Raw genomic sequence first — 27,343 nt, 5'->3', positions numbered from 1 at the left:
CTCTTCCTCCCCTAGAAAAGCCAGCCTGGCAAAAAAGTAAACTGAGAAACTCAAGAGTGTCAAATAGTATGCTTTGATTTTAATTACAACAAGCCTCTTGTTCAGTCTAACACAAAAAATTGTGACTACAGGACATAATATTTACCACCAAAGCGTGTCCAATTACTGAATAATTTCCTGCCAAACGAAGAAGTCGATCGTGCATTTCGAACTTAGCGACACCATCATCATTAGCTTCAACGTTACCCAGGTCACCAACATGTCTACAACGAATTATAAAGGTTTTAAGTTATGAATGGTTATTACAAAGAGACATCAACAAAAAACTACCAATACAACAACACTGCATTTATACAGCACCTTTAACAAAGAAATGTGTGCAGATTTGTAGATGAGGATTATAAATTCAATCCATTGTAAGTCAGTGAAGGCAGGAGGGGGCAGGGAGTAATGGGTGAGATGGCTTAATGTGAGAGAGTGTGGATGGGACAGAATTTGATTTGGAGGGTGGCAGTTCAGAGGCTGACAAAGAGGACGTTGCAAAAGTGACAATGGCATGGGTAGAAGTTTTGGTAGCAGTGTGCATACAGTAGGGGTGGAGCGTGGGCAGATATGGAAGTGGTCTTGGTAACAGACACAATGTGGGGTTTGAAGTTCAGTTCTAGGTCAAACAGAATGCAAGATTGAGATTTGGGTGAGGGAGTTGGTGCCAAAGGTGAAGAGTTTTGTTTGATAAGGCTTAAAAATGATGCTTTTGGTCTTCTTGATGTTCACTAGGAGAACAGTTCAGAGGACGTAGTGGGGTTCAGGGAAATAGTACAGAGATAGAGATGGGTATCATTAGTAAACAAATGGGCTGCAAAGTTGTGAAGCACACAACATCCTACCACAATTTGTGAGATGGTGCTGGACATGTATAGCAAGGCACCCTCAATCTATCAATTCATTTTGAGCATCCCAATGGCTTGCTCAATTCTTATCCTCTTCTTTATGTGTGCTTCATTGTAGCATTCCTCTGAACACTGGTAGTCCCATACGAACAATGATGGACAGAAAAAGACTCAATGGTCCATCCTGCCTATCCCACACAACTGCAATGCCTTGTGCATCATGATATATACATTCCCCACTCCACCCAAAAGCCATGTAATCTCCTGGGAGAGACAAAAAAAGATAAAAACCCAGGCCAATTAGGGAAAAACAATCTGGAAAATTCCCCTCCAACCCTATTAGGCGATCAAAACTAGTCTAGAAGAACACTTCTGGCCCCGATTAATGTTATACAGTAAATGCCTTTTGTAACAGGTGATCTCCGCTCCATCCAGAAACAAGTCTAACTGTCGCTTGAAGGAATCCAGTAAATCAATGTTTGCCAGCAGCCTGTTCCACAAGTCCACTGGGAAAATAACCACCTCCTAACATCTAACCTAGTTCTGGCCATACAAGTACAAAAGCAAGGAAGTTATGTTGAACCTTTATAAAACACTGGTTCGAACACAACTGGAATATTGTGTCCAATTCTGGGCACCGCACTTTAGGGAGGATGTGAAGGCCTTAGAGAGGATGCAGGAAAGATTTACTAGAATGGTTCCAGGAATGAGGGACTTCAATTACGTGAATAGACTGGAGAAGCTGGGGTTGTTCTCCTCAGAGCAGAGAAGGTTGAGAGGAGATTTAACAGAAGTGTTCAAAATCATGAAGGGTTTAGATAAAGTAAATGAAGAGAAACTGTTCCCATTGGTGGAAGGGTCGAGAACCACAGGACACAGATTTAAGGTGATTGGCAAAAGAACCAAAGGCGACATGAGGAAAAACTTTTTTACGCAGCAAGTAGTTATGATTTGGAATGCGCTGCCTGAAAGGGTGGTGGAAGCAGATTCAATAGTGGCTTTCAAAAAGGAATTGGATAACTACTTCAAGGGAAAACATCTGCAATGCCACGGGGAAAGAGCGGGGGAATGGGACTAACTGGGTTGCTCTTACAAAGAGTCGGCACAGGCTCAATGGGCTAAATGGCCTCCTTCTGTGCTGTAACCATTTTATGATTCTATTCTATTCTATAACTTGAGATTGTGACCTTTGGTCCTCCCTAACTTATTTAGTTGAAACAAACTGTCTACACAAACACAATCTTTGGTCTTTGCTCACTTTAATTCAGGTGTAGGCTTCTTCCAACATAACAATAATGATTACACTTCAAAAATAATTCATTAGCTGTGAAGCATTTTGGGCAACTTGAAGACATGAAAGATACTATATAACTGCAAGTTATTTCTTAGTGAGATTCTGGCTTTTCAACCAAAAATATAGCATTCATCAACTTATCCTAAAAATAGCGTCCTTCTCTCTCTTTGTTCCCCATTCAAATGCTGCCATGATTCAATAGTAGCATTCCTGCTTGTGAGTGAAAAGGTTGTTGGTTCAAGTCCAACTCCAGGACTTAAAACACATAGGGCCCGATGTTACCAGGGCTGCGGGTTCTCGGTGGGGGGGGGCTATCAGGCGCGTGGGTAACGCGCCCGGTGAAATTAGTCAGCTTCCCGCGCGATCGTAGCATCCAATCCACTACTTGGATCCACTTACCTGCTCCTCCGGGTTCCCCACTGCTGATCTGCGCGTCGGGCAGGTTGCGCATGCGCAGTAAGATCTGTCAGCTGGGGGAGCTCTATTTAAAGGGGCAGTCCTCCACTGACAGATGCTGCAACAAATAGCAAAAATTACAGCATGGAGCAGCCCAGGGGAAAGGCTGCTCCCAGTTTAATGATGCCTCACTCCAGGTATCAATACATGGGGTGAGGAGGAGGGGGAGGACAGAGATCTTCCTCCCGGCGTGCGGGAGGAAGCAGCCTGCCTCTGCCACCAGGAAGGCCTGGCTCGAGGTGGCAGAGGAGGTCACCTGCACCACCAACATATCGCCCACCTGCATACAGTGCAGGAGGCGCTCCAATGACCTCAGTAGGTCAGCCAAAGTGAGTACACGTAGTCTTTCACCTACACTCCGTCTGCCACATCACTGCCCCCACCCCACATCTCCTTCAGCACTGCCAACACTACTCTGTCACATCACCCCTCATACCCACTCAAACCTCATCCTCATCTTACCTCCACCTACTCACCTCGCCAGTACTCATCCCACCACTACCACTCAACCCAATCCTCATACAATCTCATGGTTCTATCTCATACTCACCCTCTCGTGCATCTCTTTCACGGCCAGCCTCACTCAACTTGCCACTACCTGTGCTGCAGCCACAGGGCATGCATCACATATGTGCAGTAGGCAGCGTAAGGCAAACGTGTCGTGAGCATGAAGGGGATGCACAAGGGTGTATGAGGGTTTGTCATGGGTGTTACTTATATTGAATTTCTGACCAACTCACATTACATATTATATTGGCACCACTACTGCCATGTCTTCACGAATCCTGTCTGGTTTGTGCAATAATGCCCTCTCCTGAGGATCACTATGAGGACCCACAACTGATGCCACCCATTGTGTCACTGCAGAGTGGGTGTAGGTGTATTTGCAGGGCTCGTTTGCGCAGACGACTGAGAGACATCGGCGATGTCCCCGGTTGCACCCTGGAAGGATGCGGTGAAGTTGTTGAGGGCAGAGGTGACTTTGACAGCGACAGGTAAGAAGACGGTGCTCGGGCCAGCCAGGTGCAGCTCGGCATGAAAGAGGCTGCAGATGTCCACGACTACACGTCGGGTGACTCTGAGCCTCCGTGTGCACTGCTGCTTAGAGAGGTCCAGGAGGCTGAGCCTCGGTCTGTGGACCCTGTGGCGAGGGTAGTGCCCTCTGCGACGCATCTCTCTCTGCGGTAGCCCTCCCTCCTGCTGTACAGGTGGATGTGTCACAGCACTCTGTTGTGTATAGCTCCACGTGTCAGAGGTGGACGGCGTGGATGGCGAGGCTGGAGATGCTGTTCACCCTCCGAGGAGGTCATGACTGCAGCTACGGCGGCCCCCATCCGGAAGATGTACATCTGAGGGGGTCCGCAAGGTAGGTACATGTCTCCGGACCCTGGGGTAAGTGTGCAGGTTGGCGCCTGCAACTTTAACTCCCGAGTCTCATTTCAATATGATAGACGGGCTGCCCACCCAATTGCGTTGAGAAACAGGCTGCCAGACCATCGTTGCGGCACAATTTTCAGCAGGCTGCCCATGGCTTATTTACAGCGGGAAGGCTCCTCTTAAAGCGAGGTTCCATTCCCTGCTTTTACATTTCGTTGTTACACTGCTGAAAGGAGGTGAATATCAGAAACGCATCCGGAGGCTGCCTCCCTGGTGATGGAGGTCAAGGCAAGGGAAATACTGTTCCCCAGCACTCGCAGGAAGATATCCAGGACTAATATTTAGCACACCTGGACAGAGGTGACTAAGGGAGTCAATGCCAGCAGCATTATCCCCAGGACCTGGGCTCAATGTAGGAAGAGCTTCAATTACCTCACAACAGCAGCAAGGGTGAGTACAGCTTTTCATCTCTCCATCCCTCTCAATAACACCTGCAAACAGTCTTTTCACCCCTTGCCTCAACAATTCTCTCCCCTCCTCTCCATCGCATCCTTCACCACCTGTCATAAGGGTACATTGGGCCACCTCTCCTTCCAAACATGCTCACCTCTTCCTTTGTTGTCTCCACACCAGACACTCACTAGGTCTCACCCTCTCTTTCGCAGAACAAAACAGCACACAATGCAAGGGAGAGGAGCAAGACCGGGGGAAGAACACTCCACATCATAGCCCTCACCCAAATGCAGCAGGGAGCCCTGTACATTAGTGGCCCAGCAAAAGACATGAATATCAGGAAAGGCAAGGCTGGAAGCTTATCAGAACAGGGTGTCTGCCTACCACTTGTAACTCTTCCTTCACCTCAGCAAATCGCACAGCTTGAGAACTTCAAGCTGCATTCTGAAGACTGTCAGCTGCTAATGTCCAACCTGTCAGTGCAATGCAACTCTTGTCCCTTTTTTCTTTCCTTCTCAGCAGCAATTTTGCATTGGAGTCCCTATGACATCACAGAACCCCGATTTGCATGCATTCATGAGGCCCTTGCCTGTTTCTGGCAAGCGCCTCAGCCAACTAAAAAACATGGTGGTCGAAGGGAATGGAGCGGGAACGGGCGGCAGGTATGCTGAAGCAATTTTAACAGTGAACCTTACCCATTACTGTCAGGAGGGGAGAGTTAAAATTACCTCTGTTGTCTTTTGGATGGGATGTTAAACTGAGGGTCAATCTGCCTCTGCAGATCGTAGGCCACTATTTGAAGGGCAGGGGAGTTGTCCTGGCCAACAATTATCACTCATTCAATATCACCAAAAAACAGATTACATGTTCATTTATATCAATGGTGTTTGTAGGACATTGCAGTATGCAAACTGGCTGCCACAATGGTCTACTTAATTGTGGAGGCTGGGGTGGGAGATCGTGGGGGGGGCGGCGGTGGTGGGAGAAGATCGTGGAGGAAGGTGGGGAGATCGGATCACAGGGAGTTGGTTGGCTGATCGTGGTGGGGAGGGTCAGCTGATTGCAGCAGGTTTGCTTAAGGAGCCAGGGGGAAGCACTCCTGCTCCTCCTGGCTCACAAGCAGTGCTGGAAAAGCACTTACCTGCTGGATCCGGACGTTCTCGCCTCCCTTTAGCTGCCGGGTTTCCCAAACCCTAGGAAACCCGGCCCGCAGCCATTAAAAGTAAAACTCTGCTAAAATTTGAGGCACGTAGCCCTATTAAAATATTTAAATTACTGACCCGTCTCTCAAGAGCAGGTTAGTCGCCCGCCCCCCCCAACCCGCCTCCATTAAAATCAGAAGTGGGAGGCGGGTTGGGGTTGGGTTTTAAATTTTTAAAATTTTAACCCCCCGCCTGTCCTGGGGGATTACAATTCCCCCCAAATTAGCTGATGATTAAAAGCTTTAGTCACCCAGATTACATAAAAATTTATCCAAAACCACCTAAGAACACGGCTACATTTTAGGTTTACATTTTACAGATCTGAAGCACAAATCGGTCTACTTCGCAGAAGTCTACTTAGATATTAAATAAACCATCTTAATTGCGGTGCTAAATATTAACACTGATGCAAACCTCACCTCTCTTCATCATTAGGTCCACCATGTTTTTTATCACAGGGGTTATAATGAACTCCCGAACTGGAATTGCCTAAAATAAATAATTTGGAATGATTTTGTAACGAGTTTTGTAACTGTAGAAAACTCTACTATGTACTTCTTACCCCTGAGTCGCCAATTATTCTTTGGCACTTCATTTTAAAAAGTTTTCCTAATAATACTGCAACAACAACAAATTGAATTTATATAACGTCTTTAACATAGTAAAATTATTTTTTTTTATTTGTTCATTGGACATGGGCGTCACTGGCAAGGCCAGCATTTATTCCCATCCCTAATTGCCCTTGAGAAGGTGGTAGTGAGCTGCCTTTTTGAACTGCTGCAGTCCGGGTGGTGAAGGTTCTCCCACAGTGCTGTTAGGTAGGGAGCTACAGGATTTTGACCCAGCAACGATGAAGGAACGGCGATATATTTCCAAGTCGGGATGGTGTGTGACTTGGAGGGGAACGTGCAGGTGTTTTTGTTCCCATGTGCCTGCTGCTCTTGTCCTTCTAGGTGGTAGAGGTCGTGGGTTTGGGAGGTGCTGTCGAAGAAGCCTTGGCGAGTTGCTGCAGTGCATCCTGTTGATGGTACACACTGCAGCCACGGTGCGTGGTGGTGAAGGGAGTGAATGTTCAGGGTGGTGGATGGGGTGCCAATCAAGCGGGCTGCTTTGTCCTGGATGGTGTCGAGCTTCTTGAGTGTTGTTGGAGCTGCACTCATCCAGGCAAGTGGAGAGTATTCCATCACACTCCTGACTTGTGCCTCGTTGATGGTGGAAAGGCTTTGGAGAGTCAGGAGGTGAGTCACTCGCCTCAGAATACCCAGCCTCTGACCTGCTCTTGTAGCCACAGTATTTATGTGGCTGGTCCAGTTAAGTTTCTGGTCAATGGTGACCCCCAGAATGTTGATGGTGGGGGATTCGGTGATGGTAATGTCGTTGAATGTCAAGAGGAGGTGGTTAGACTCTCTCTTGTTGGAGATGGTCATTGCCTGGCACTTGTCTGGAGCGAATGTTACTTGCCACTTATCAGCCCAAGCCTGGATGTTGTCAAGGTCTTGCTGCATGCCGGCACGGATTGCTTCATTATCTGAGGGGTTGCGAATGGAACTGAACACTGTGAAATCATCAGCGAACATCCCCATTTCTAACCTTATGATGGAGGGAAGGTCATTGATGAAGCAGCTGAAGATGGTTGAGCCTAGGACAATGCCCTGAGGAACTCCTGCAGCAATGCCCTGGGGCTGAGATGATTGGCCTCCAACAACCACTACCATCTTCCTTTGTGCTAGGTATGACTCCAGCCATTGAAGAGTTTTCCCCCTGATTCCCACTGACTTCAATTTTACGAGGGCTCCTTGGTGCCACACTCAGTCAAATGCTGCCTTGATATCAGTAAAATGTCCCAAGGCGCTTCACAGGAGCGTTATCAAACAAAATTTGACACCGAACCACGTAAGGAGATATTAGGACAGGAGACCAAAAGCTTGGTCAAAGAGGTACGTTTTAAGGAGCGTCTTAAAAGGAGGAGAGTGAGGTAGAGAGGCAGAGGGGTTTAGGGAGTGAATTCCAAAGCTTAGGGCCTAGGCAGCTGAAGGCATGGCCGCCAATGATGGAGCGATTAAAATCGGGGATGTGCAAGAGGCAAGAATTGGAGGAGCACAGAGATCTTGGAATGTTGGAGGGCTTGAGGAGGTTACAGAGATAGGAAGGGGCGAGAGCATCTAGGGATTTGAAAACAAGGATGAGAATTTTAAAACCGAGGCGTTCCTGGACCGGGAGATGATGAAGGTCAGCGAGCACAGGGGTGATGAGTGAACAGGACTTGTTGCAAGGTAGGACAAGGGCAGCAGAGTTTTGGATGAGCTCAAGATTATGGAGGGTGGAAGATGTTCCAAAAATGTTTTATAAATACATAAAGAGCAAGAGGATAACTAAGGAAAGAGTAGGGCCTATTAGAGACCAAAAAGGTAACCTATGTGTGGAGGCGGAAGATGTGGGTATGGTTCTTAATGAATACTTTGCGTCTGTCTTCACAAAAAAGGGGACGATGCAGAGATTGTAGTTAAGGAGGAGGAGTGTGAAATATTGGATGGGATAAACATAGTGAGAGAGAAATATTAAGGGGTTTAGCATCTTTGAAAGTAGATAAATCGCCAGGCCCAGGTGAAATGTATCCCAGGTTGGTGAGAGAAGCTAGGGAGGAAAGAGCAGAGATTCTGACCATCATTTTCCAATCCTCCCTGGCTACAGACATGGTGCCGGAGGAGTGGGGGACTGCTAATGTTGTACCATTGTTTAAAAAGGGAGAAAGAGATAGACGGAGTAATTATAGGCCAGTCAATCTAACCTCGGTGGTGGGCAAATTATTGGAATCGATTCTGAGGAACAGCATAAATTGTCATTTAGAAAGGCACAGGTTAATCAAGGACAGTCAGCATGGATTTGTTACGGGAAGGTTGTGTCTGACTAACTTGATTGAGTTTTTTGAGCAGGTAACAAAGAGGGTCGATGAGGGTAACGCGTTTGATGTAGTGTACATGGATTTTATCCAGGTCCCACATGGCAGACTGGTCAAAAAAGTAAAAGCCTATGGGATCCAAGGGAAAGTGGCTAGTTGGATCCAAAATTGGCTCAGCAGCAAGAAGCAAAGGGTCATGGTTGACACGTGTTTTTGCAACTGGAAGGCTGTTTCCAGTGGGGTCCCGCAAGGCTCAGTACTAGGTCCCTTGCTTTTTGTGGTATATATTAATGATTTGGACTTAAATGTGGGGGGTTTGATCAAGAAGTTTGCAGATGATACAAAAATTGGCCATGTGGTTGATAGTGAGGAGGAAAGCTGTAGGCTGCTATATCAATGGACTGGTCAGGTGGGCAGAAAAGTGGCAAATGGAATTCAATCCAGAGAAGTGTGCACTTGGGGAGGGCAAACAAGGCAAGGGAGTACACAATAAATGGGAGGATACTGAGAGGTGTAATGGAACAAAGGGACCTCGGAGTGCATGTCTAGATCCCTGAAGGTAGCAGGACAAGTAGATAAGGTGGTTAAAAAGGCATACGGGATACTTTCCTTTAATAGCCGAGGCATAGAATATAAGAGCAGGGAGGTTATGCTAGAACTGTATAAAACATTGGTTAGGCCACAGCTTAAGTACTGCATACAATTCTGGTCATCACATTACAGGAAAGATTTGATTGCACTCGAGAGGGTACAGAGGAGATTTTCGAGGATGTTGCCAGGGCTGGAGAATTTTAGCTATGAGAAAAGATTGGATAGGCTGGGGTTGTTTTCTTTGGAACAGAGGAGGCTGAGGGAAGATTTAATTGAGGTATATAAAATTATGAAGAGACCAGATAGAGTGGATAGGGAGGACCTATTTCCCTTAGCAGAGGGTCAGTGACCAGGGGGCATAGATTTAAAGTAATTGGTAGAAGAATTAGAGGGGAGCTGAGGAGAATTTTTTTTTACCCAGAGGGTGGTGAGCGTCTGGAACTCACTGTCTGAAAGGTTGGTAGAGGCAGAAACCCTCAACTCATTTAAAAGGTATTTGGATGTGCACTTGAAGAGCCGTAACCTAGAGGGCTACGGACCAAGTGCTGGAAAGTGGAATTAAGCTGGATAGCTCTTTTTCGGCCGGCGCAGACACGATGGGCCGAATGGCCTCCTTCTGTGCCATAACTTTCTACGATTCTATGGGAGGCTGGCCAAGAGAGCATTGGAATACTCGAGACTAAAGGTAACAAAGGCATGGATGAGGGTTTCAGCAGCAGATGAGCTGAGGCAGGGGCGCGGATGGGCGATGCTGCAGAAAAAAGATGCAAAGAGAACAAACTACAAATATGCAATGCCAACATCTCTACTATTTCCAAATGACCAAATCAAGGTAGTTATATAGTCCAATAGTCTCGTACAAGTAAGAGAATAGGATGGAGGTTATCCCCAACAAGGACATTTAGAAATCTATCATACAAGTATTTGAAAAATGCAAAAACAAAAAAGGGAATGAAGAGCTGTCTGAAAGGGTTCACAGGCATAAGTGCTAGGAGCTAGAACATCGCTTACAATAATTGAACAATGGGGGCCATGTCCAGAGAAAATTTTCCTGGCTGAGGCAATGAAAATATATAAGTTGTTACGCTGGAGAAATTTTCTGTAACATCTGTGAGATCGGAATTCTGGTTGGTTAGTGCCAGCAATTGATAAATCAATGATCAGCATATGCAAAAAAAACTTACATTTAAATAGCATAAGGAAATATCCTAAAGCACTTCACAAAGGGAGACTGAGAAATGGGGGAAGAAAGATTAGGGGAGGTGACCAAAAGCAAGATTGAACAGGGGGATTTTGCAAAGGTGTCTGAGGGAGGAGGGATAGCGGGGGGAGGGGGGGTAGTCATAGGTAGAAATTAATAGTATAGGGCATAAATAGATGAAGGCCCTGCAGCTGAAAGCAGAACGAAGAGAAGGGGGAAAGAAAAGGTCAGAATTAGAAGAATAAGCCAAGCCAACAAGGAGAATAAGGACTATGGGATGTGGCATCAGATTTCCAGTGTAAAGGCTACTCCCCTAGTTAATGACAGGTAAGCTCCTAATTTTCAAGCTCATTCAGAAGTGAAACCGGTATAGCCTTTTTTCCATTTTCCCTTCACTGAACAAATAATTTACAAGTTAAAGTAAAAAGAAGCACAAGTACTCCCACTCAATTGAATTTAGAGAGCCTATAATAAATTTTAGGACCAACACAATATTCCAACTCTAGCCTTATTTAGCTGAGGTAAGACATGTAGTTTGTCTTTCTTCCCTCAAGGATGGCTCAAAAGCAAAACTGGGCTGGTATGTAGTTCCCAATGTTAATACATAAGAATTGAAACAATGCACTCAAGGAAGATGTAATTCTGTATCAAATAACACAGTAACTGTTTGATCCAAAGCTGAACCATGCATTACACCAGTGGGTGAGGATGATTTGAGGTTCAACAGCATTTGTAGTTGACACCAACTAGTACTGTCAGATGCAGTAGGACCAATGGAGAACATGTCCTTATAGTTCCATAATTTTTACAGCAGTAAGATAGACAAAAAATGTCAAAACCTGAACAAAATTACTAGGGACACAAAATGTTGTGAAAGCAGATGCAAAATTACTTTAAAACTAAATTTCAAAAGAAAAAAAAATGTCAGGCATGACTGAAAAACAGTGGGTAAATTTTATGAATTAGCATTCCCAGCAGACAGCTGGGAGCACATGTCTACAATATGGGCATAAAGGTCAGTGGACCCAACATGATTTTGCGTCCATTAATAAAACCTACCCAAGAAAGAATGTTTCCATTGCTCATGGAAAAACAAATCTGTGGGCAATGCCAGTTTTTATTTTCCTTCGAAAACAGTGACCCATGCTGAGATATGGGGGTAATTTTAGCATCCCCCCCCCCACAAGACGGTCCAGGAGAGGGACAGGGGGGGTAAATTGTTAAAAATGTTAAAGCCGACCCCAACCTGCCGCAAACGCGCCTACTTCCGATTTAACCGTGGCGGGTTGGGTGGCATCTCAATAACTAGTTCTGGAGAGGCGGGTCAGTGATTTTAGTATATTGATGAGGCTGCGGTCCTCAGGTTTTGGCAGCCATTTGAATTTATCGGCTGTGGGCTGGGTTTCCCAGGGCTCGGGAAACCCGGCAGCTGAAGGGAGGCGAGAACTGCCGGATCCATCAGTTAAGTGCTGTACTGCTTGTGGCCAGGAGGAGCAGGAGGGCCTCCCCCGGCCCCTCAAACACATCTTCTGGTGCGATCTCTCCCTCTCCGCGCTCACCCGACACACCCCTCCACCGCAAACTCTGTCTCTCTCCCCCCCCCCCAACCCAACCAAAATCTCACCCTCGCTCCCGTGCTCCAAGCCCCCACCAACCCCTGATCTTCTCAATTGCTAGGGACTGTCCCCAACTGCTGCCTGCTACAGCAGGCTTTCCCGACTGGCAGCCACTCAATCTAAAAAATTCTAATGAGATCCTGCTGTTAAATTCGACAGGACCTCCACATTGCCAGCATTTCCAAGGTTTCCTGACCATTAACACATGCTCCCGCTCCCTTCCCGCCTCCACAGAAACATCAGGGCCATAGTTTCACAAGAGCTAGCAACCCATTCGTACAATGTCCAAAAAGCCACCCTTCAGATGTCAACCCAGAAAATAAGTGCTAACAGACTATTTGATCAATGAGGCCATCACAGCCAAACCTGATCCTGTCTTCACCCTATGTCCATTTATCCACACTTTCTAGTGGTGATTAACGGTTATGGAACCCTGCCCAATTTCACCCCTCCAAAATCCCTGTAGTCCAGGGATGCAGAGGACATTAAAATACCTGAACATTGCAAACAGCAAATTAAGAGTTATTATTTTCAGCCGATAGAAACTCCCCCCTTCCTCCAGCTGAAAATGGTACCTTTTCAGAACTGGAGAAGCCTTTTAACCACTGAAAATTCAGAATTGTTCAGATTTATTTATTTTGCATGCATTAGTGTTTTGGTTGAATACATATTAAAAATGACAGGTTATTTGGAACAGCACACAATGGCTACACATAATACATACCATTAACAACATTTCCGAAGGCACAAACATAAAGTCCATGCTTTCCTGGTTTCAATCCCTCAATAGTTCCTTTTATGAGCACTTCTTCAGTATCCTACAAAATAAAAATTCCATATTCAAGTCATTAAACATGATGTTTATAGTGAAAAGCTAGTAGTTCGGGGGGGGGGGGAAGTGTACAGAGTTCTGGGGTGGGGAAGGGGAAGTGCTTTTGCCACATGTAATGCAGAGAAATGGAGATATGAAGATCTGTACCCGCCCTTGCCATTCTGGTCAGGTCACTGAAGCTTTTCCTGCATGGAACCCAGGTACTGGGGGTGCACTACCTCTGCTACCTCTCTCCAGGCCTGCTGCAAGTTATTGTTAGGCATCCTCTTTCCATCAAATGGAAACATGACATCCCTCCGTGCCCTCACCTCCTCAACAAGGACCTCCACAGATGTGTCTGAGAACCTGGAGGCTTGCTTCTGATTCATCTTCAACATTAAGATGTTTCCAGCGAAGCCAGGGACATATTTCACCAACATGAATGCAGTCTCCCTTTAAAAAGGTACATTCACATTTTAAATAGCCATCGGGAAACTCGCAGGAAATCCTGCCCTACAAGTGGGCAGGCTGCCCAATGCGATCAGATGGGTAGCCCACCAATCAAATGCTAATGAAGCCCAGCAGTTAAAATCATCCATGCCTCACACTGATGACGATGGCGGGCATGCCGCCCACCTGCCCATCCAAAAACCACAGCCAGTTAAAATCCCCCCTTTCCTGTCCACAAACCTTACCACGTGTTACATTTTTGAGTAATGCTTTTTATATCATTTAAAATTCAAACTGCCTACAGAAACATTTATAATGAAAATCCATATATCAACATTTAGGTAAAAAATTGCTTGTCCCAATGTAGTTTTGGGATTTGGCCATTAGGTGGTTCTGTGGCACGAGCCTTTCAACTCTGCTTCCCAATTCCACCAGCCATTCCCAATTGTCCAGAATTTTTTCCTATTTATCTGGTGTTCAATATCCAATTTTTGTCCCTGTTTGCAGGCCTCTCCTTATTGCTAGCCACCCAATTACGGGTCATGGCCAATCCGAATCCCACCTGCCATTTATTTTACCTGATGTTATAGGGACTGTCCTCAAGCATACCACCTTGGCCTCACATCCCAATACTGCAGATCGTGATGCACAACCTCTGGCCCCATGACTCTTCAGAACGAATCCCTATAAGAACATAAGAAATAGGAGCAGGAGTAGGCCAATCGGCCCCTCGAGCCTGCTCCGCCATTCAATAAGATCATGGCTGATCTGATCCTAACCTCAAATCTAAATTCATGTCCAATTTCCTGCCCGCTCCCCGTAACCCCTAATTCCCTTTACTTCTAGGAAACTGTCTATTTCTGTTTTAAATTTATTTAATGATGTAGCTTCCACAGTTTCCTGGGGCAGCAAATTCCACAGACCTACTATCCTCTGAGTGAAGAAGTTTCTCCTCATCTCAGTTTTGAAAGAGCAGCCCCTTATTCTAAGATTATGCCCCCTAGTTCTAGTTTCACCCATCCTTGGGAACATCCTTACCGCATCCACCCGATCAAGCCCCTTCACAATCTTATATGTTTCAATAAGATCGCCTCTCATTCTTCTGAACTCCAATGAGTAGAGTCCCAATCTACTGAACCTCTCCTCATATGTCCGCCCCCTCATCCCCGGGATTAACCGAGTGAACCTTCTTTGTACTGCCTCGAGAGCAAGTATGTCTTTTCTTAAGTATGGACACCAAAACTGTATCACAACCTCTGTCCCTGCGACCACTGACTCCCGTCCCTCCTCTTTTTCTCTGTGAGCTTTCTTCTCAGTGACCTTTCTTCATGGTAGCTAAGCCACCATTGAATTCTTAAGGAACATCACTTTAGAAGCACTTAAACTAATTATCTTATGCAAATCTGTAGTATTAATTGGTTAAATGCCTCAGCAATTTAAAGGTCCCTTTTTTAGTGAAAAAGCTTTTTTTAGCTTTAACTTATCTTTATAGTTGGCAAATCCACGATGATTGCTGATAGTATTTTGAAAAGTGCAGAAACTGTGGCCACATGACAGGAAACTGTTCCAGCAAAAGTAGGAAGGGAACATTAATTTACAGTTAAAAAAGTCAATGCTAATCACTTACACCTACGAGACAGAGATTTTAATTTCTAACACTTCTGTGTGAGCATGAAAGATAGCATGAGAACAAGAAACTGACAGAGTATACAAATGAGAGAAAGGCAGGGTGGAACTTCTTTCCTTATTTTTTTCTTTTTTGAAAAAAGTTGAATTTTGAAAGCAGGCAAAGCCTCTTTGAGGGAAACAGACAAGAATGAAGGGGAGAGGGAGGGAAGGAGACATCATATTTCAGGATTTTTTGGCCATTTTGGGTTTTTAAAGCTGTGTATTCACACAAGTTTTTAAAAAAGCACCAAGACAAAAGATGGTTAAAATGATAATAAGGCTAGGCATTGAAGTTGTTTCCCAAAAACTGAAAAAATAAGCAATTCATTAGCTTATCTTGGTAGTCAATAAATACCTCAGACCCATTCGGATAGATCTTGACTTTGTGCTGCTGACTCGCTTTCACCCATTTTACACTATCGCACAAAGTCAAGATCTACCCTATTGTGTTTGGAGGACCCTGGTCTCAAGCATTCATCCTTTCCTCCGGTTATGAACATAGAGAGAATTTTTAAAAAGACAAACACTCACTGATAGTCAGATTTTTTTTTAAAAAACAAAAAGCCGCTTGGGAAAGCTTTCACCTGGCTTCGAAGGTTAGAATTCAGGAAGATAGTTAGAAGTTATTTTGTTTAAGTCAAGCAAGTTGACCCACTGATGTGGTGAAGCATAACTATTCATCATTTTGTATTATTATGCAAAGACAAGTTGTACTGATTGTCTTATTTTAATTCAATCGAAACTGTATGTTCATTCGCTGTGAAATACAGCAACTTAACAATTTGTATCTGGCCTTGTTTACCAAGTGTTTTCTCAGTCCGAATCAAAAAGATGGGAGAGGTACACATGGGGTACATGTGAAAAACATGAATATCCAGTTCAGATCACAAGACTATTGTTACATCTCTGGGTTACACTATTGCATAGTTAGTTATTAGGCAGAATGGGTGCACCCCTAAATATACAAAATTCAAACCGCTTACAGAACTAGCACTGCTGTACCCTGAACTTGTGAAAGAGTTGAAACAGGTTGAGAGTGAGAGAACCTCCAACCTATTGTGAACCACCCAGAGAAGAGCATATAGCTACAGGGTTACAGGTGAGGTGATTGACAGCACAGCTAGGAGGAGGGGAGGGTACAGGTTTGAGTGGGAGTACTAGTGCTTTGAAGTTATTCCAAAGTGGATGAATTTCGCCCACTCTTCTAAAGATGGCATTGGTGACCTGGCAAATGCAGGACTATATGGCACTGTGGGTGACGTTACATGAGTCCCTCATTACAGCCTAAAATAAGCCAGAGGCATAAAAGTTCAGAGCTGTACTTACTTTGACATCCATCAACATTGCATACAAAGGAATCCCCATAAGGAAACCCATGCTGTTAGCTCGAAGTCCACCTCAACAGCTCCACAAGGAAAAAATGTTAAACACATGTAGGCAAATCTGAGATGTAGGCCAAAGTTATCCAGGGCAGATTGCACCTTTAAATCTAGCAGTTCACCAGGTTCAGCTTTTCCTGGCAAGCCACAATGCCTCACTTATGTGGTCATAAATTATGCTGAGTGCAATGAGGGTGGAAGTCACGGGAATTAGGAAATATGATATCACCTTGTCATTTCTATCCAATTCAATAAAAACACAATGTGATGTATTCAGTCACTGTAAATCAGTGGCCATGATAGTATATTGTTACATTGTACAATATCCCTACTGTAATAAAACAGGACATCCTCCAACTCACCTGTCACACTTTAATGTCATAGCTTTTCACATGCAAACTGCAAATTGGTGTGTCACATTTGAATCTAATTTCTATTCATCAACAACAAATCACAACTGGTCAGGTAGCACCATGCCAATCAACAAATATCAAGCAGAAATGCAAATCAGAGTTCAAAAAACTACAAAACAAAAATGAGCAATCAGCAATAGCTACCAATAAAAGAAAAAAGAGAAACTAATCAAATCACTCCAAACATTGATTTAAACCCATGACGTAAAAAAGGAAATAACGAGAGCAAAGAGAGGGCATGAAAAAATATTAGCTAGTAAGATTAAAGAAAACCCAAAGATGTTTTATCAGTACATTAAGAACAAGAGGAAGCTAAGGAAAAGGTGGGACCTATTAGGGATGATAAGGGTAACTTGTGTGTAGAAGCAGAGGATGTGGGTAGGATTTTAAATGAATATTTTATCTCCGTATTCACAAAGGAAAGGGATGATCCGGATGTAGTAGTTAAAGAGGAGAGGTGTGAAATATTGGATAAGGTAAACATGACGAGAAAGTACCAGAGGGACTGGAATCCTTGAAAGTTGATAAGTCACCAGGGCTGGAAGGATTGTTTCCTAGGCTATTGAAGGAAGCCAGGGAGGAAATACCGGATGCTCCTAGAATCATTTTCTAATCCTCGCTAGATATAGGCAAGGTACCGGAGGACTGGAAGACTGCAAACGTAGTACCATTGTTTAAAAAGGGTACGAGGGAAAGGCCGAACAATTATAGGCCGGTCAGTCTTACCTCGGTGGTGGACAAACGATTAGAATCAATACTGAGAGATTTGATAAACTGTCACTTGGAAAGGCATGATTCGATCAGGGATAGTCAGCACGGATTTGTTCAGGGAAGGTCATGCCTTACAAATCTGATTAAATCATTTGAGGAAGTGACAAGGAGGATTAATGAGGGTAGTGCAGTGGATGTTGTCTACATGGATTTTAGAAAGGCATTTGACAAGGTCCCACATGGTAGACTGCTCAGAAAGGTAAAAGCCCATGGGATACAGGGAAGTGTGGCGAATTGGATCCAAAATTGGCTCAGTAACAGGAAACAAATGGTAAAAGTCGATGGATGTCTTTGCGAATGGAAATCCGTTTCCAGTGGTGTCCCACAGGGCTCAGTGTTGGGTCCCTTGCTGTTTGTGGTAAATATTAATGATTTGGACTTGAATGTAGGGGGCATGATTGGCAAATTTTCAGATGACTCAAAAATTGGCCGTGTAGTTGATAGTGAAGAGGATAGCTGTAGACTCCAAGAAAATATCAATGGGTTGGTGGAGTGGGCGGAAAAGTGGCAAATGGAGTTCAACCTGGAGACGTGTGAGGTAATGCACTTGGGGAGGGCAAACAGTAAAAGGGAATACGCAGTAAACGGGAATATGTTGAGAGGGGTAGAGGAAGTGAGAGATCTTGGAGTGCATGTGCACAGGTCCCTGAAGTACAGGTAGATAAGGTTGTGAAAAAGGCATACGGAATGCTCTCTGTTATTAGCCGAGGTGTAGAATACAAAAGCAGGGCTGTAATGATGGAACTGTATAAAACGCTGGTAAGGCCACAGCTGGAGTATTGTGCGCAGTTCTGTTCACCACATTACAGGAAGGACGTAATTGTTCTGGAGAGTGCAGAGAAGGTTTACAAGAATGTTGCCAGGGCTTGAAAATTGCAGCTACGAGGAGAGAGAGCTGAGGTTGTTTTCCTTGGAGCAGAGGAGGCTATGGGGTGACTTGATTGAGGTGTACAAAATTATGAGGGGCCCAGATAGAGTAGACAGGAAGTACCTGTTTCCCCTAGCGGAGAGTTCAAGAACTAGAGGACATAGATTTAAGCTGATTGGCGGAAGGATAAGAGGCATGAGGAAAAACTTTTTTACCCAGAGGGTGGTGGGTGTATGGAATTTGCTGCCCAAATTGGTGGTAGAGGCAGGGACCCTCAACTCTTTTAAAAAGTACCTGGACCTGCACCTAAAGTGCAGTAAGCTGCAGGGCTACGGACCGTGTGCTGGAAGGTGGGATTAGAATGGGCACCTGGTTGTTCTTCGAGCCGACGCGAACATGATGGGCAGAATGGCCCCATTCTGTGCTGTATCTTTTCTATGGTTCTATAATCAATGTGAGTGCATTTCAAATGTCAAGAGCCAAACGGACTCCAAGGCAAAGCAGAGTGGGGCTACCTCCATCAAGGTGTGGCCTCGTTCCTCTTCTTGCCCTGACTCTCAGTTGAGGCTGTACAATTTACAGTACAACTGCAGTATCAGTGTTTGGCATTCCTCCAGCATAAATATATCGCGTGTTTACTCTCCTAGTTCAACTTTCTAATGATTAGGGGGTAGAATTGTCTAGTAGGGGGGGTTCCCAGATTTCCCGACGTAACATCGGCGGAAAACCCGGAAAAACGGCCAAAGTTACGCGCGAGATCGGGAGAATCCAGCAGCAATTACTGGCTTGTATAATAGGCCCGAAGTCTCTCGCGCCAACACCGCCGCGAGACTTGCCGCCACCAAACTCTCGCGCCCATACCGCCGCGAGACTTGCCGCCACCAAACTCTCGCGCCCATACCGCCGCGAGTCTCTCCCGCCAACACCGCCACGACCGTTATTAATCGCTGCGGAGGCGCGCGCGTTGAGTGGAGATTCACAGCGTTCGTAACCGTTAATTCACGATACCGTCTCATGCCTTGTAACTCTATTCAACGTACTAAAGATCAAAATTTACTCTTCACAGTTTTGATTGCATCCGGCACCGTAAAACATCGTCATTCCCAACGCTGTAAGATACAAGTATTAGACAGATATTGCCCAGTTCAATTTTATTTGGAATTTCTAGAACGAAGTCGTTTGTACAATATAATCTATTCCGTGTCGCATCTCACAGGTTGACAAATGCTTTGTCATAACAGTTTGTAATAAAAAATAATTAAGATGAGAAGGGAAGTAACTGCTTTCCAGTTCAGTCAGGTCAGCAATATATTAATATATATATATCTGAACGGAGTCAAAAGACAAACCCATTAATATTTAAACCTAATGCTTACGTCCCATTCGAAAGTGACGGTTCCACGGACCGTGCCGTCAACCTGGTCACCCCTCAGAAAACAAGTGCCCGTCGCTATCATGGTTTTCTCAGCTCCACCCTCACCAACTGAAGTATGTCAGTGAGCATGCGCTTTACGCTGCCTCCACTTCCACCACGCATGCGCAGATCGGTGATTGCGCCACAAGTACACGGAATTCGAGGTCCGCTCTTCTACCAAAAGAGGCGGGTAGAAAAGGTGCGCTCACCGGTATGTTAGCAAGTTTCACCGGAAACCGACATACGTTTGAGGAATGAAATATGAAATACAAACAGATGTTTAAAACTTGCAGCACTGCTTACGTTATGGATATTTTCCATCTGTCACGGGGGAATGGTGAGAGACATGAAGATGATGCCCAACTGCCATTGATGTATCTGGAGTCGAGAGTGCCCCTTTTCACTTTGCGCGAAAAGTCGGAATGAGTTCACAAAATGTAGAATGGGTTAGAACAGGATTGAGGTTGGTAACCTTTCGGCTTTCTGATGGCCATTACGTCAAGCATCCGCAGTATCACGCTGTTCAGCAACAGCAGGCAAGTAAGGCACAATTTTGACACCCATAACCGTAACTCCTGTTTTCGCCACAGATGATGCGTTTCCACCATTACATTACGATTTCTGCCTTTACGCTGCTCCCGTTACCTGAAGTCGGGGACACCTGGATGAAATAGGTGTTCGGAGTAAAAGGGTAGATGCTGATTGGTGTTGATGCTAACTTCTGCCGGCAACTATAAAGTGCTGTGTTTCGGAACCCTGCAATTCTTTTCAAGTGTTTTTTTTAAAAACACTTTTTCGGGGTAGTCAATCGGGATTACAAGACTTTAGCCAAGCATCTGCCTGCCCGGCCCCGGTACTGACTCCATCAGAGCTTCAGAAGCCTTGATCAGGAGCAGTGTCTCAAGGGGCTTTGCTTGTAACATGAACCTCCACCCTACCTCCCAAATTCCAACCAACCTTCGTGTGGCAGTAATGGAAATAACAGCCATCATTTTTTTTTTGCTTCAGGCTCAGTCCAGGCTTTTTTTTTATTCGTTCATGGGATGTGGGCATCGCTGGCAAAGCCAGCATTTATTGCCCATCCCTAACTGCCCTTGAGAAGGTGGTGGTGAGCCGCCTTCTTGAATCGCTGCAGTCCGTGTGGTGAAGGTTCTCCCACAGTGCTGTTAGGAAGGGAGTTCCAGGATTTTGACCTAGCGATGATGAAGGAACGGCGGTATATTTCCAAGTCGGGATGGTGTGTGACTTGGAGGGGAACGTGCAGGTGGTGTTGTTCCCATGTGCCTGCTGCTCTTGTCCTTCTAGGTGGTAGAGGTCGCAGGTTTGGGAGGTGCTGTCGAAGAAGCCTTGACAAGTTGCTGCAGTGTATTCTGTGGATGAACACACTGCAGCCACGGTGCGCCGGTGGTGAAGGGAGTGAATGTTTAGGGTGGTGGATTGGGTGCCAATCAAGCGGGTTGCTTTGTCCTGGATGGTGTCGAGCTTCTTGAGTGTTGTTGGAGCTGCACTCGTCCAGGCAAGTGGAGAGTATTCCATCACACTCCTGAATTGTGCCTTGTAGATGGTGGAAAGGCTTTGGGGAGATGAGTCACTTGCCACAGAATACCCAGCCTCTGACCTGATCTTGTAGCCACATTATTTATGTGGCTGATCCAGTTAAGTTTCTGGTCAATGGTGACCCCCAGGATGATGATGGTGGGGGATTCAGCGATGGTAATGCCGTTGAATGTCAAGGGGAGGTGGTTATACTCTCTCTTGTTGGAGATGGTCATTCCCTGGCACTTATCTGGCGCGAATGTTACTTGCCACTTATCAGCCCATGCCTGGATGTTGTCCAGGTCTTGTTGCATGCAGGCACGGACTGCTTCATTATCTGAGGGGTTGCGAATAGAACTGAACACCGGAATCGTCAGCGAACATCCCCATTTCTGACCTTATGATGGAGGGAAGATCATTGATGAAGAAGCTGAAGATGGTTGGGCATAGGACACTGACCTGAGGAACTCGTGCAGCAATGTCCTGGGTCTGAGATGATTGGCCTCCAACAACCACTACCATCTTCCTTTGTGCTAGGTATGACTGCAGCCACTGGAGAGCTTTCCCCCTGATTCCCATTGACTTCAATTTTACTAGGGCTCCTTGGTGCCAAACTCGGTCAAACGCTGCCTTGATGTCAAGGGCAGTCAGTCTCACCTCTGGCAGTGGGGACATTAATAATGTGTCACGATTAGCTGCCCAACAATGGATCAGTGAAGATGTTTCATTTAGCCGAGCTGGCAAACTCACTAACCTTGCCATTGATTCTATCTCGCAGCAGGAGAGGACCATAGAATTTTACAGAATAGTTGGTTTTCCCAGTGTTCAGGGGTCGATTGACAAGATCCTCATTGCCATTCTAGCTCTCTTTTTTGATGTGGCTTCATACATGAACCATAAGCAGGGTCACTCCCCAAACATTTAACTCATGTGCAACCATCAGCAAAGAATAATGCATGCCAATGCTAGATACCCAAGGAGCAGCCATGACATTCATGCTGAAGCAGTCATGCATGCCTGCCATGTTTCAAGGCCAGGGTGGACTTACTGGATAGCTTCCTGGAGACCAAGAATACCCTCTGCAGCCATTGCTAATAACCCCTGTGTGATTCTCTGGAAGCCCAGGCAAGGAAGAGTACAACAAGGTGCATTCAATAATTCGAGGCATCATTCAGCATAGTAACTGAAGTCCCAATCTGATCCCTAAACAGATCCCAGAATGGCCTGCAATGTGCTCCTGCATAATGTTACCTTGGCCAGAGGAATCCAGCTGCAGCAGTATGGTGAATGACTAGATATAACAGGATAAGAAAAACCTAGGAGGTAGAAGACAGTGCTTTTGCTACTGTAGAGAAAATCAGGAGCAATCTAATACGAGGTAGCTTTTCCCGATCGGAGACCAAGATCCCTCTGAACACTGGGAAAACCAACTATTCTGTAAAATACATCACATCTAAAAGAGCATTTCCAGTCAATCATTATCTAATTTTTCCTCTACAGTCCCCTCATAATAAAGATCTTCACAAACCAAGCAGAACACAAACTAGCAGCTGTCCACAAAACCTGAAATATGACCCTGGGATGGGAAATTGATGAATGGTTTATCAAGCTTACACTAATATACATAACCAATTACTGTTCACATAGTGTTTCCTCTTGATGCCTCTATGCATTCTTCTACCTGCTCCTAATCTTGTGCCTCATCCCCTAGTGCTTGGAGGTAGTGAGGTGGTTGATTGCCCATCAGTAGCATTAGCCTCTTGGCCCTGAAGTAGCCTTCCTCTCGCATTGCCTAAGTACTGTGAATGACCAGCTGCAGGGCATAGCTGAAGATCTTTTATATGGGTAACAATGACAATGTCCCCTGTAAATTACTGCAGTAGCTAAGCAGGTGGCTTACATGTCATACTGTCCTGAGGCTCACCAGCCTGTCTCTGGCTTCTAATAGACCTCTCTATCTGGTTGCCCAAGATCTGCATGGCAGCAGTAAGGTTTGCCATGTAGAGTGCTGCTCCTGCCCCTTCAGCTTCCTGAATGGGGGCATCCTCTGCAAGGATACTAGGAGTAGCTACTCATTTAAGGGATGCCTGTAGTGCTCTGAATCGCTCTCTCATGGATTCTTCCAACTGAACCAACAAGTGCTGAACATGGTGGGAGATCGACCATGAAGCCTCCATGTAGGTTTGATGCTCTGTGAACACCTGTCTCTTGAAGGCAGAGCCTGTTAAATCTAGGTCCACTGGTTTGGAATCAGGAGCTGCAATATTGTCTTCCTTCATGTCCTCTATGTTTTCTCTTCCTGCCAACTGGTGTGTACTTATTCTCTTGATTGATGTGCATCACCCTGCTACATTACTCACTGCCACAAAATACTTGGTGGCCCCTGAGTGCATGTCTTTGGGCTGATTCTTGGCAAGGAGAGAGCACATGATGATGGTGGTGATGCTATGCTGCCAGGCAAAGTTGAAGATGGCCTAAGCTGTTCATCTTCCTCTCCATTAACTCTATATTACATTGCCATTGTGACTGGGAGGTGACCCACTAATTTGCATCATAGAACAGAGCTTGATCTTGCTGTGAAGTTTACTTTTGTGTTCAATACGAGGAGCACTAGATTGAGGTCACAGGAGTAATTTGATAAACCTTCAACTGGCACCTGCCCTCCCACTTTGCCATCTCCTAATCTCCAATACCTTCAGGCATAAGCATTCCCATAACCTCTATGGCCTCTTGAAGAGAGGGAAGGGAAGTTAGAGACCATAGGTTTACTGCCTTACTCTCCCTCAGATTGTGGGATATCTTTTTCCTGCAAGGGTAACATAGAAAGTGTAAACCACATAAAAGTGTTTCATCAAGTACTACAATGCTGGACATGGTGATCAATCAAGTGAGTATGGATGCATGTAATCAGTAACATGACCAGACACTTTCAAGTGGGTCCATGTGGACAGGTCTGTGAGACAACTGGCAAATGCTGAGATGAGGAGGTCATGCAGAATTTGAGAACGCATTGAGGAGGTCTGGTGAGCAATAGCTGAGTAGGTAGGACTCTGGAAACAGGTTGGAGTAAATGTTTATGTTGAGCATCAAAATTACCCATTCTCGTCAGGCCATTAAATTGTTTGCGGCACTGAACTGCTGACCAAGGAGGTTGGTACTCACAGCCTGTGACATCTCCGTCCAGGGTGCTACTGCCACCGATCTCAAGGAACCTCTTTTCCTTCTCTTAATGAAAGAGTCCAGCTCCCCATCAGTGAACTTGGTTGAGTGGCATTGTGTGCGTGCCTTTTAGGTCATTCTTTAAAACCTCCCAATATTTTCCTGTTATTCTTTTTCTCCAAATTCCTTATTGAATTCCTACTCATCACATTCTAAACACGGCTGCCTTCGTCTTTTTTTTTTGCTCTATAGTCATAATGTTCAAGAAACTCCACAGATGATCACGGTCCCAGGAGAAACAGCAGGACTTTACATCCTGCTGCACTGCTCTGATTTCCGCCTGTGCCCAATCATGGGCAGATCTCCATTGGGAGTCCTCCCTCTCTGATACAAATTAGCTGATGCTGGAAAACACATCAAGGTCGGTGGCACATGTATTCGATGGACGGAACTGTCTGCCCGCTGAAATTCCTCCAGCACACTGACCCACCAGATAGCCTGTAACTGCAACTTGGGCATATTTAGCCCTTACCTCGGGCAGGTACAATTTTAGATAGTCAGATGAGCACTTGAAATTCAAGATTAAAACGTTATGAAGTGTTCAAATCTGAGCATTTGGGGCAAGGACACTGAGATTTTGAAAGAGAAATTATCTGGGAAAAATATTACTGTTCAAAAAAAATCCACACAAATAGATAGGAGCCCAACGGTAGTTTAGAGAGATGGAGATTGTTTATTTTGATACTGTTCTTTCTAATTCAATTACAAATCTGCCATACCTAATTTTCTGAAATAATACATGGAGGGTAGAGCATGGCCGGCAGAAAATCGTAAGACTGTAAGCAGTTGAATAGTGGTGTTTCGATGAGAAGCACAGATGCAACCATTTGTTAATCATCTGAATCCCTATTGTTGTTCGCTTTTGTAGTTTTTTTTAAACTGAATCCAAGGCAGAACGGCTAATGCAAGAATTATGGGTAGGATAAAATGTAGCAATATGGGTTAATAAAGTTGGCCTTTCTGAAATCCCTGACTCAGGATAAAACCCTCTTGAGCAAACAAATTGGAAGCAGAAATGACTTACTTTACTAGCTGCCAGGAAGGCATTCTGGCAGAGACATGTGTAATGAAAGATAGTTGACCACTGTCTATAAGGATGACAACCATCTTTAGACAATGGAATGATGAGGTTAAAGCTCCTATAACTGTTTATGTTCAGCAATCTGTTCTATGACCCAAGGGTCATAAAATGTCCAACACAGTTAAACTTAATGACCTATGGGTCACAAGCTGAAACTTGCTGATTTAAGTGAATGTGACCATATTTGGGCAATGAAATGGATATAAAGAAGGAAAACAAGCTCTTGAAATTTGTCACTTCAGGAGAATAGGAGATGCATTGGAACCCAGCCGAGTGTCCCAAGCACGAGTATGCAATCACCTGTTAGACTCTTGTTAAGTTGTCTATTAATGTAGTGTGTAATTAAATTTGCATGGACTTTTGACTAATAATGTGTTGAACTGACGTCTGATGAGTTAATTAGAACCGGAACTTAACACCTATTCTAGATTATTGCCCGTCATAAGCGATGACTTGGTCACAATATTAACAAATCAGATGTACTGAACATACTAGCCCCAAGAGAACCAGAATAGTCAGAAGAGAACATTTACCATGTTCACCATGGTTTCCAAACACCACTTAAACTTTGCCAGAGTTCTGGAAAACTATTGCTGGATATCCATATATTATGAAAAATCTTACATCCGTATGTGCTTTCTGTCTTCCCAACTTAATTTCTTGTCACACTTTTTGTGTCAACTTGCTGTTTCCACCTATGTGCTGGATACTGACTGTTAAAAATATTTCCAGTGTCACTCTGGAATGACCTTGAGGCAGAGTTCAATGGAGTAATCGTGCTTTCCTTGGAGTGTGGGCAAAGGTCTTCCTCCAGCAGGTGCAAATCTCCCTTATCACTACCTCGGTGAATTGCAGTCATTTAAGGCACTCATCCTGGTATCCGTCCCCTGATGATGCCTAATCTCCTTGGCATCCAAAATGGTCTCCTGCTCATCCTCCTCCAGAAAGATCAAATATAAAGGGAGGCCATTTTGGAGAAGGCAATGGTTCCTTCTTAGCAAAACATTAGTGTATCCCTGATGCACTGAAGTATAAAAGGTTGCTCAAACTTTACTGCAATTTTTTTTTAAATCAGGCCTGTTCTCCAAGTTGTTGATTGTTAACTGCCACCTCTAATAGTTCAAAAATGCAGCCTTCAAGCTAAGAGCACCCACTTTATAAAACCCTAACCCAGCTTTGACACCAGTGGAAACAAAAAAAGCAGGTTGTGGGTCCCGATTACGTCACTTGTCCCGGATCTGCATTGCAGTGCTTCTTTGACATGCTATAAAGTGGCACCTAAAGTCAGCGCACAATGCAAACCAGCGTAATGGGTCTCTGCCTATTTTTCCTCTGCTTGAGCTAGAAAATTGATGAACTTGGGGCGCTTCTTAGAGGAAAATTGACCTCATTGAGCAGCCAACGAAGCAATTGAACTACATAAGTCTGTGAGCAAACCACAGGAGATCCACTAATAAAATGAAGTAGTAATGTTAAAATGGTATATCAACATAAATAGTGCATTCAAAAAGGTGTAGACTTCAGTAATCAACTTTAATGATATTTTGTAAAGCAAACAAGGTTACAATTTTTTGCATTAAAGAATTTAATACAACAGCATATATCTCTTCAAAATAAATTGAAACAAAATGCTGAATCTGTACAAAAGCAATTTTCTAGGCATCATGCTACATTGGTGAATGTTAAATATAATTTTAAACAGTGTTTACTAACATTGGACTGCCTACTTAGGTTTGTAAAATTGTGTTGATGGT

General features: G+C 44.7%; 1 protein-coding gene across 1 annotated transcript in view; it reads right to left on the bottom strand.

Annotated features, from left to right (window-relative positions):
- Window positions 1-19,796, bottom strand: part of LOC137326920 (superoxide dismutase [Cu-Zn]-like) — a 33,997-nt gene extending 14,201 nt beyond the window's left edge. Inside the window, exons 1-4 of the mRNA XM_067992303.1 lie at window positions 19,716-19,796; window positions 12,704-12,797; window positions 6,092-6,161; window positions 146-263 (exon numbers count right to left, since the gene is read on the bottom strand). Of these exons, the coding sequence (XP_067848404.1) occupies window positions 146-263; window positions 6,092-6,161; window positions 12,704-12,797; window positions 19,716-19,796 (363 nt within the window). The remainder of the gene's footprint in view (window positions 1-145; window positions 264-6,091; window positions 6,162-12,703; window positions 12,798-19,715) is intronic.
- Window positions 19,797-27,343: the final 7,547 nt, after the last annotated feature.

This window comes from Heptranchias perlo, chromosome 11 (assembly GCF_035084215.1).
Source record: "Heptranchias perlo isolate sHepPer1 chromosome 11, sHepPer1.hap1, whole genome shotgun sequence".
NCBI lineage: Eukaryota > Metazoa > Chordata > Chondrichthyes > Hexanchiformes > Hexanchidae > Heptranchias > Heptranchias perlo.
The sequence above is the reverse complement of the archived record's forward strand: the minus strand, read 5'-3'. Positions and strand labels throughout refer to the sequence as shown.